General features: G+C 38.4%; 1 protein-coding gene across 2 annotated transcripts in view; it reads right to left on the reverse strand.

The window, feature by feature from the left end:
* Positions 1-7,491, reverse strand: part of LOC138052162 (protein mono-ADP-ribosyltransferase PARP12-like) — a 28,575-nt gene extending 21,084 nt beyond the window's left edge. For both annotated transcript variants that reach the window (XR_011133012.1, XM_068898538.1), the window contains exons 1-4: positions 6,366-7,491; positions 4,692-4,883; positions 3,709-3,865; positions 2,543-2,782 (exon numbers count right to left, since the gene is read on the reverse strand). Coding sequence is in view for 1 of the 2 variants with exons in the window: in XM_068898538.1 (XP_068754639.1) it covers positions 2,543-2,782; positions 3,709-3,865; positions 4,692-4,883; positions 6,366-7,485 (1,709 nt within the window). In the remaining variant the exon portion in view is untranslated. The remainder of the gene's footprint in view (positions 1-2,542; positions 2,783-3,708; positions 3,866-4,691; positions 4,884-6,365) is intronic.
* Positions 7,492-11,535: the final 4,044 nt, after the last annotated feature.

Here is an 11,535-nt window from a genome sequence, read left to right on the forward strand (position 1 = left end):
ACGTACTGTCTCTTTTCTGTTATCGTTATTCAAGATGACAATAAATTACAATCAGTGGCAAAGTCTTGAGACACTCCTCACCCTTTGAAGTTGGTTTTCTTCTTGAGTTTGAATAATTGCCCCCTCCCCTCCAGAACAATGTTGTCAACAGTGAACATACATTTCCTTGTCTATTTCAATAGGTATCAGGTATTTGCTAAGAACAGTCTAATAAAGAACATATTTGAAGAAGAAAAAAAGTTTGATAGTAGAACATGATTTTTTTTTGGAAAACAGTTCCGTACTGGGTGTATTTTATCCAAGGCGAGGACTTCAAGCTAACCACGGAACTGTCCCAAAAAGTGCACTATTCCCACAACCAGGTAATCAAAGTCGGCGTAAATGAAGCATTACTGCTTATGTAAATAAAAGAAGCTTTATTTTCAAAATAAAATTTTGTGTCTTTGAAGTAACCAAGACTTAATTGTGTATGAAGGTGATTCGAATTTTTAACGCGAAAACAGTAAAAATACCCCATTTTAAGAGCCTGCTGACGCGTAAAAAAGCACGGTGACCCCATTTTTTATTGCATTTTTTTAATGTTCATATCATGAATGTTAATTATGCCAAGTTTCCAAAAAAGTTTGATAGTAGAACACTTTCAAGGGAATTACCTTAAGGCGGCCTTTTTGCGAGGTTTTCGAACAGATCATTCCAGGTTGCCGCCCCAAAACTCTGGAATCCGCTGCCCCACGAAATTCGCGCCATCACCTTTTTAAGTCCCATCTTAAAACGTATCTTTTTAAAAGTAGCATATGGATAATAATATATTTTTTTGATGCGTTGATGTTTTTAAGCGTCATCTTAAAACCTATCTTTTTAAAGTAGTATATGGATAATAATAAATAATTAACAATTATTCCATGAGCGCGCGTTGGATATGAGATGGTAAATAGCCAACGAGGTGCGTAGCGCCGAGTTGGCTATAACCACTCTCATATCCAACAAGCGCGAATGGAATAATTGTTTTATTAAATTCCTTAAACTCCAAAAGTTTAGAAGTACGAAATACGAGCGAAAAAAGCGAGAAAATCCTAGCGAAATCGAAAAAAGTTGATGAAGATGCGATGTTGTGTACATGTAATACCTCGTGGTCAGACAGACGCAGGCTCATCACAAAAACATTTCTTACCTTTTCGCGTATCTCTAAGCTTCGAAAGTGATCCAAACTTTCCACAAAAACCATTTTCTTTTGCTTTATACCGAAAGAAATTTCGCTTTCTGGCGTAAACGTTTTTAGTTTAGCAACGCTAAGCGCAATCATTTACCATATAAGGTCAAAGTACGGTATATGAGCTGATAACCGAGATTGAGTGAACCAATCAGAGCACGAGAATTGCATTATCCGAGGTTGAGAATTTATTTTTAATATATTTTAACTTCTATGTATATATTTCCTGATTAGCATTAGTTCAGTATTTTAGATTTTGCAAATGTAATGCGCATTTGACCATTTTATGTATTTTGGGCAATATAAATATTAAATTATTATTATAATTATTGTTTGAAAAAAGAATGTAACTTGTCTTATGAATAGATAGCCGCGAAGTGCGGAATGAGCAAAAGTTCTGCACTGCGCATAGTTACATGTAGATGTGCTCCGTTGGCAAGAAAACGAAGTGTACTTTCAAAGATGGGAAGGCCCAATAAATTACAAGAAAGACATAAACTTACGCTTATTCGTGCTTTGAAAAAAATAAGGGCTCCTAATGTCAACTTAACCTTGAAAGAACTGGTGAAAGAGAGTGGACTTAATAGGGCCGTTTATACGAGAGTAAATAAACCGCGGCTAACTCTGGCCGCGGCTTACTTAAGCCGCGAAAGGAACTATTTATGCGAGTATTAACTCCCCGCCCAGGAGATGCCACGGCTTGAGAACCCCGTGAACGGAGATTGTGTACCCTTTATGCGCGTTGTTCGCGGCGTACGCAAGCCGCGGCCAGAGTTAGCCGCGGCTTATTTTCTCTCGTATAAACGGCCCTAATATGACAATGGTAAGCAAGAGAACATTTTACCGATTTCTTCGTGAGCACGGCAATCATTTTCTTCAGGCCAGACAAAAAGGGCTAGTCACTGTTAAGGACCGTAAAAAACGTATAAGATACACCAGAGAAATGAAACGCCATTTGATAGAGTATATCATTCACAAAGGAAATCCAATGAGTGAAGCAAGCTCACCAAAGGTAAGAGTTTGGCGAAAGAACTTGGTGAGGGCCTTCAGGCTACTGCAAAAGGGTCTAAAAATCTTGTAGGAGGACGGAGACTTCATATACTAGCTGGTGCCAATTGCATATGGAAAAGGAGTTATTTGAAGGAAATCTACGAGAAAATGAAGACCCAACTACTTTTGCTACTCATTGTAATCTGAAAGCTCTAACTTTTTGTTTACTAAAAAACGAGATCCAAGAGATAAATATGACCTCAACACACACAAAAAGAAAAAAACCTTTGCTTAAAGTTAAAATAAAATAAAATAAACCTTTTCCAACGGAAATGCACTTACTGAATATATGGAGTCCATAAATCCAGATTTTGTACACGTTCAATTTTAATAATGTTGTGTTTGCCTTCCATGGTCTCAAGAAACATCTTCTCTGCTTTCTTGTATTCGTCAGAGATGGTTGTCAGCGGCACACGCATATAGTCATTACCATCAGACATCGCGGTCCAGTGCAATGGTGGACCTTCTGATTCTGAAGTTGCTGAGGCTGATCTTGGTCGATGCAAGACAGTAGCGCGTCGCCTACAGTAATATTTACATAAAAGGATATGACTGTAATTATCACTGAGGGTAACACGTCGTGACTATGGAATTGCACGTGGTACGTAGGAAAATTTGGTAAAGAAGAGTGTGGGCATTTCAACTTGATAATATCTTCCCCCAGTTTTGAACCACCTCCACCTGACCCAGCCGGGAAATAAGTTACTAACCTTCACATTAAGAATTGCATTACATTTAAAAATTAATCAAAAGTGTGACTTGAAAGCAGATTACAAGTGAAAGTGAAAGAAATGCATGATCCTGGCATTTACGTGGACAAATAATTCAAATGTCATGAAAGTTGCCACAGTAAATTCAGATAATGATTATTGCTTTGAAGATATTTTTAACACATGACCTCTAATCTACCATTTTACTGCATCCTTTTGTGGGAAAACATGACAGCCCAACAAATTTACCTGGACCTAAACCTGTTACTTCAGTCAGCAGAGGCCATGAGTTTTAATTTAGTCAATCCAAACAACTTCTTGAATGCTTATGAAAAAAGTTGTTCTTATTTTCTTTGCAAGTTTAAGTTCATTTTGTTGATTTCACTTATAATCCAAATGTTCACATTCGTTTCACTTCACATTATCAAATAATAAATTATGTTATTACTTTGACGGAAAAGGTAAGTCAATTTGACACAAATTAACTAGCTTTAATGAATTTGAAGTCACCTCATCTCTGGTTTTCAGTGAAAATATATAAATTTGAACAAAGTTTCCTGCTTGATGGCTGAACTTTAAATTTTAATTGTTTATTTCCTTCTCTTTTGTGACTTGACTTCAGATCATTAATTTTATTTCTAGTTTGATTAATTTGTGCAATAGATCAAATGACTGGAAAATATAGTTGTTAACTGTTACTCTCAATGATACATGTATTATAACACTTCCTGTACATACTTTTGAGCCAATTCCTTCATGTTTTGTTTTGTGACTAGGTCAGCAGGCCTCCGTCTGACAGGTCGTTTGGTTTTGTGCACATCATTCTGTTGATACATTCTTTTGAAGTACAGAGTGTAACTGTGATGGGATGCACTGAAGGAATGTTTTTCATTTCCTAAAAAGCACTGCACTATTGAGTATGAAATAACTGGGATGTTCAATAATCAAAGACACAACCAATAAAATGAGTCTTTTCATAATTATTATAATATTTACATGTAACTATTACCATACAAAGAATTAACGTCACATGCAGCAGTGGAAACAAACACAGCTTTTCCAGTATTGGGCAAAATAGGCACTAAAATGAAGCCAACAAAGGGAATAATTGTACAAAAGAAGGTTCCTGGTTTCCCTGGATCCAGATAAATTTTGTCCCAAGTTTACAAAACGCATAATAATTATATGTTCTTACAATTCCCTCAACACTGATATATTTGATGCCAGACAGTATTCCTCCATAAACCATTATTTATTATAACCTTGCCTAAGAAGGGATAAAGTAATTAAGAAGAAAAGGAAAGCGATTTAGACATACATGTATCTCTTGTCTCACAGTTGTACCAAAGTACTGTAACATAGTAAGAGGACTGTCAAACCTATGTACTGTAGAGCTACCTTCTAGGGTTCCAAACATGAATCATGGCAACATTGTACTTGATAGTGTCATCTAGTGACAAGGCGGGTGATCATGATGACTTATGAACAAATCAATTTAATTTTCTAATGGGTCTGTTAATGAAAACAAAATGCATGGGACAGGAAAGTTATAGACTGCAGCTCTCCAGGTTTGGCAAACTTACTGTTTGCCTGCAAATTGTTTTTGTCCTGACTGGCTGCTGTTTTGATTTAAATATGTTGATCTGTTGTTACCAACAAACCCTACAGCTGTATGTATAAAAAAAACTGTCAACTGCAAATCTTCCATTCACCCTTCATACCTGCCACATAGTCCTTTTCAAGGCATATGCTGCTGGTTGTGTTTACAGCATGTCCATCCCCTGGGGTGTCATATGACTGCCACATATGATTCTCATCTTGCCAGTACCAATTCCACCTGGTGCTGAATATGTGACCTGCTGGAGCAACAACTGATGATACAGTGGAAAGTCTGCGAACTGTCACGCCTGGAACTACAAAAGACAATTATCGAGTCTACAGTACATTTATTGATTTCTCCTATAAAGAAATTATTAAAACAGAGAGCTCATAGTTGAGGATGATGAAGTTTTTTGTATGAAAATGCAAAATTAATGATTTCTAATATCAAACTAAACTATTAAATTTCAAGAGACCTAGGTAAAAAGAATCGGAAGTTAAAGTTGCCTTCAAACCTCCAGCCACCTATAAATTCAACATGGGAAGCTGCAAAGACCTGCAACAAAAGCCTTTTTTTTTAACTAAAGGTGCCACTGTGACCAAAAAAATCAATTCTCATTTTTCTTCGGATCTCAAAACTAGTTAACTAAACACTAAGCTAACAAAGTTTTGAGCTTGATTAATAAAAAAAGACACCTGTTTATTTTAACTGGAATTTTCCTATTAATGGTCCCCCATTACTACATACATACATATTATTTTATTAATCCTTTGAGTGAGGGACACTATACAGGATGCTGTTTACTGACTTTAAGATCTTGTTGTGAGAGAGCTGGATAGAGGAGAAAATGATGTCAAAGGCTCAATAGTTTAAAGTCCTGGCCAAACTATCAAACAGAGTTGGATCCCACACACAACATTGTTGGATGCAAATGGTGACGTAGTGAAAAAACACATTCAAGTTGCTGCTAAATTTGAAAATATGGCACTAACACGAAAACAAAAACTGCTCGTAGAGTTTGTGCTACTGGAGCTGTTTGAGGATGGAAAGCACAGATTCAAACTAGGAAAAACCAAAGAATGGTCAACAGAATGTGTAGAAAAGGTCAAACAACGTTGGAGCGAGAAAAGTTGGCCAGGGCTTAAGAATGCAATGTGTGTGTATGCCACAGAACTAATATGTAGCACGGGAGTTTTGGGCTTTCAGACTTTTAACTCGTGTCTTGCATATACAATAAGCTGTATTCACACGTTGAAATTTTAAGCTAAAAAGCATTTGACATCAGTTTTCCCTGGATCCAACCCTCTGAGGTCCAATTGGTCACTTTTGAAGGTAAGCAATGGTGGACTGTGAAATCCAAAACTTACACTCAAAGTAAACATCCTTTGGATAAAAGTTTAGGCTCAAAATTTTACCAGTCAGGCGTTAAGCAAACACACTTTCAAAATCTGAAGGAAAAAACGAAGTGATTTTTTTTATCACAGGGGCACTTTAACCAGGCACTCTCAATCACTAAGGAATCAATGAGCACTGCCTTTCATTCAACTAATTTATTCATGTTTTTTTAGTTACCATGCCTCCACCAACAGCATACTAGCTCCTCCACTTCCTATATAAAGCTCAATCAACCCACAATTCAGCAATTTGCTCTAAAGAGCAATCTTTCCATGGTGGCAATCCAACCTTTATCAAATGCTTTGAAAAGACCAAATGTTCCTCTGTAACTCTGCCACTGACACAGTACCACCATTACTTTAGAAATTACCCCCTCCCACCTGAAGCATGCGATACTTACAGTACACTAATTTAATTGGCGGAATTGGTACAGCTGTCATGTCTTGAAACTTGACTTCATGTGGAATGCCCCTCATTGCCACTTTACAGCTGTCTTTGCTAACATCACAATATGCATGCTCCAAAATTGTATTCAGATCACTTGAAAAACTCTCCCACTTGTCATCACCTCTGACAGAAAATTCCCAGAGATAAGGTAACTCCGTGTGCTGGTGGACACATTTGCCGTCATAGTGGCATTTGCCACGGAGATTGAATCCACAAATCTCAGTATCTTTCTCTTCAGTGTTATGGATAGGGGACAGGGCTTGGAGGATATTTGACGTTGCTGAAACCGGCCTTGTACTGATAGGAGGCTTCTCAACATCAGAACCGCTGGCAGTTCGCTCCTTTGTTCGTCCTTTCAAGCATTGAAGAATGATTTGAGGATCACGGAGGTCATATTCTTTTAACACTCTTCTATTGTGTTCATCAGAAAAATTATGCTCCCTCTTGCAATTCTTACCGAATTTGCAATCGCCATCAACAAAGTGCTCGCAAACATGCAAACACGGGCAATTATTTCCTTTCGTACAAACTGCTTTGTTGTAGAATTTGCATATTACTGGCACCGACCGACGCGAGGCTGCTCTCTGAATTTCACTCTTGACATCAATCAGATTCAGCAGTTTTCGGAGAGTGTCTTGTGAGGAAGGTCCATTCAACAAGAAACCCAGACGAAAGTTATTTAAAACTCGAACTGTATGTTCATCACTAAGATTGTGCGATCTTTTGCACTTAAGGCCAAATTTGCATCTGTCTTTGATAAAAAAAGGGCATAAATGCAGCCGCATACACCCTCTTTGTAAACATCCACCCTTCTCTTCAGCCTGGGGACAAAACTCTAAGGGAACGTTGAGTTTAACCATCACTTTCGCTTTCTTGCCGTCCGTAGTGGAACTCAAAGCCAACAGGGTTGGGAACTTTTTCACGAATAGCGATGCTCCAAACTTTGATACAAGTATGCGGGTTGGAACAGAAAGTTTTAATACTACTTGGTTGAGTTCTAAGTCCCTACCGTCTTCTTGTATTAAAACTTCTATCAACTCTTCAAGCGCTTGTTGTACAAATCTCGCATCCATGTTTTGCTTCCGGGTGCTACATTATTTGGCGGTTTTGAATAAATTATGGTGGGAGGTCACTCAGGCCCCGGATTTAGACCGCTTGACCATTTGAAGTTTTTTCTGGACAAATCCATGGAACTGCACGTTTTCGCACTAAAGAAACGGAACGGATTGATCCGTATCATTTGATGGCAAGTGGGTCTGCCAAATCTCTGAGCCAGCGAGCGATGCGAATTTCGCATTTAAGTCTATGCACCCATTTCAAATAGCGCTGATAAACAGTTATTAAGTCTATGCTCCCATTTTTAATCGGTTATCTTTCAATATCTGTGTGACACGGATGTTGACTCGCATGGCTCGCATGACTCGCAGCCTCGCAGCCATGGGATGGCTCACATGACTCGCATGGCTCGCTGGCTCGCACATTAGTACAACTCATGGCAAGGGGGCTGGGTCTGGGTACGGCTGAACTTCCCGTATATGGTGTTCCATCCCTGCCAAAAATAAACTTTGCAAACAACATTCAACTTCAGTTAATAACTTTCATTTTCAACGTATTCAACATTCAACTTCATCATAAAAGTTTCAACTTAACATGTCAACAATCGACTGTAGAGCATACAACATTGAACTTCACAGCTTAAATTGTAATAGTGACTGACTCAGGAATGAGCGCAGCATCACAACTGAACATCAATCAGGAGATAACAATTTATCGGTCGGGTTGACAATCCGAAATTTTCTTTTAACAACCCGGTCGTTCTTTGTAATATGACGTTCAATTATATTGTACCTTTTGCGTGCGTTCACCCCAATGTCGGTCCTTTTATCCTGCAATCTTGAATGTTGAGTTCTCTGAAATCAAAACCAAATTCGCCAAAAATTATGGAATGTCGGTCGGCGATATGACGTCTCTCACCATTCATTTTCACGTGCTTTTCTTCTTTCGCAATCTCATAAATATTGATTGACTAACACTCATGGAAGCCAACTACTTGCACAAATCCCATAATACACCTCTTTTACCCCCCAAAACTCTGCATAGGCATTGTTTTCAACTTCTCTTGGGTCATTTTCATGTCCCAGGAAACAGTGGTTATGCAAAAGTTTTGGGGGGTAGTAGAGGTGTATTATGGAATGGTGCATGGTCTGGTTTCCGTTGCCTTTGCCATAATTTTGCCCTCTTGAGTACATATTTTAATGGGTGCCTCTTTAAGGCGGTTCCTGTAGGATTCATTTAGTAATGGTTTTTGTCCTGTGACGTTTTACACTTGGATCTCTATACTGCTGTGATATTTTTTCTCCCAAGAAAATAGTTCGTCTCGATAATAACGTTTTTAGCCCTTGGTGTTGATTTTCTCAACAGTAATGTGAATGTGACCTTAAGTATGGCCTCACGCTTTTCCGCCCGATATGTTTATCGGTGGTAGAAGCGAGTGATCTTCTGGTTTTAAAAGGTATTGTGTGTTACCCCCTTTAAATAAAGTTTGATTGATTGATTGACCCAGGCCAGGGATCATTTTGTTTTGTAACGCCTGTTACGTTGTGCCATGTATCAGTGAGATAACTGGCTTTTTAAGACACTGTTTGCCTTTTTTCTGCGTTTCTTAGCAGATCGTTATGCTCTTTGGAGGCGTTGTTTTTGCTTTTGCCTTAAATTGTTTCACTCGTTCTTCTGACTTCTTCAGCGTGTTTTGGTTTGTTGCCTTGGTCAGTCCCTATCTTCCTTGAACTTCTGGAATTAATTTGAAAACTCAACAATCAAGATTGCAGGATAAAAGGGTCGATATTGGGCGAACGCAAATCATGAAAGGGTACAATATAATTGAACGTCATATTGCAAAGAACGACCGGGTTGTTGAAAGAAAATTTCGGATTGTCAACCCGACCGATAAATTGTAATCTCATGATTGATGTTCAGTTGTGAACTCAAATGTTCAATGCTGCGCTCATTCCTGAGTAGTCATTCTTACAATTTAAATTGTGAAGTTCAATGTTGTATGCTCTACAGTCGATTGTTGACATGTCAAGTTGAAACTTTTATGATAAAGTTGAATATTGAATACGTTGAAAATGAAAGTTATCAACTTAAGTTGAATGTTATGTTATGCTATGTTAGTTTATCTGTTTGAGCAGGTTGAAGTTTTGTCAGCTATTCAGCTGATGTGGACCTGCTATACCCACCCACCCATATACTCAGAGATGACAGCCACAACACCGGGAACTTCATCCCCTACCAAAATAAGCGTTTTTGGAATTTATTTTTCTCGAATACAAACGCTTTCATTGGAAAAAGATTGAGCAATTCCAGTTGTAAACCTTATGTTCTGTGGTTTAAAGTTATTTTGTTGTTTTAGTGGAGGTTCCCTTTAAAATCGGGATACTTGGCTACGTAGTTTGTGCACGCTCTTTCTTTTTTATGTTTTTAGAACAAGAAAGAGACACACTACGGGGCTACGGGGCTACGGGGCTACGGGGCTACGTGGCTACGCGGCTACGCGGCTACGGAGCTGCACAGTTCAATGTATATTACCTCGTTCTTTAATGATCTATGAACCGAAGTGAACAAGAACTAGTCCTTATCCGAGAAGACTTGAAAATCTAACCATTTGCGGATGTAATTAGAATGGCAGCACTTTCTCCTCAGTTATTTAAAGACCCTGAGTGTTGGTCCGGCGGGAGTCGAACTCACGACCTCCCGCATGGCAGCTCGATGCTCAACCAATAGGCCTTATTCACGATGGCCGCCATGTTGGTTTTCAAATTGTCATGCAAATTAGCCATGGGTTATGCTGGGGGGCAAACATTGGAAAAAAGCAAATTGCTGAAAATCGGCTCGTCGAAATATTGAAATAACATTGCGAAAAGTCCATTTCAGTATTTAGAGCTAGGTACCTTTTATAATAATTTTATATCTTTTGATTGTCTTTGAGATTTTGACTTTCTACTTCGTTATCTGCTCATTTTTACTGGGTTGCCAGTATGGCAAACCCAGTTGGGGTCTGCGTTTCATTTGTTTGTTTTCTTTTTTTTCTTTTTTCTCTTTTTTTTTTACTGGGTTGCCAGTATGGCAATCCCACTCGGAAAGTGGGTGAGATTTGTTTGTTTATTTATTTTATTTATTTTAGTTTTTTTTTCCGCGTCGGTAAAAGTCTTGCCTGTCACTCCCCTGGTAAGTGGTGTCTTTGTGCACAGAGCCTTCTGCTCGTATTTTCTTAGGATCGAGAGGGTAGTGGAAATGCGTAGATTTCTCTGCTGGACAAAGGAGAATTATTAACTTAGCCTGCAATGGCGTCGAAAGTCATGTAACGCGAATGGCGCTTTAGTGGATCCTTACTAAATATACCCTGATGGAGCTCAATAATGGAAAGTCAGTTGGATAAACTAAGCAGGCGGTGAAAAACCAACACCTGGAATCTCAAAAGCGACGAGTAATGGACTTCGACAACAATCTATCGCCCGTCGAGCCGAAATCAAAGTGAGCTGTATTTCTAAAATAATATTTACCAAGTGTGATGTTATGTAGAACACTGAAACCAAATGGAAAATTCTCTGGTAACTTATGGGTTCAACAAAGACAGAGAACGAATCGAACACCTTAAGCGGTCTGTGATCAACTCTGCACAGTCTTCAGGTAAAAAAAATAATTGGAAATGTGACAGCCAATAATTATTTGAAAGAAAGCTTGTCGTATATTTTGTGCTTCATTATTCAAGGAAAAGGTTCTTCATGGAAACGGTTTGATCCTGAAATTTTAGTTTGTTGTAATATTGCGCATATTTGACACGACTGAGTTTTTTTTCTTCACGCACGTAATGAAATAGGAAGGGGTTTTTGCCTCTAATAGCAAATATGTTGTTTGTTTCAAAAAATTTGTTCGCTGGAAAAGGTGGCCTTTATGAATTCATCATGTTTTATAATATGCGAGCTTAACTGGATAGTTTTTATGGCAATAGTAAGGCATTTTCGTGTCAAAATGAGGTTAGCGTCTTTCTGTTGTGCTAACTTAATTAAATATAAATATACATTCTGCCTCGTGAGTTTGTTATTCTCGTTAACCAGCAATGG

The sequence above is a fragment of the Montipora capricornis genome, chromosome 6 (assembly GCF_036669925.1).
Source record: "Montipora capricornis isolate CH-2021 chromosome 6, ASM3666992v2, whole genome shotgun sequence".
NCBI lineage: Eukaryota > Metazoa > Cnidaria > Anthozoa > Scleractinia > Acroporidae > Montipora > Montipora capricornis.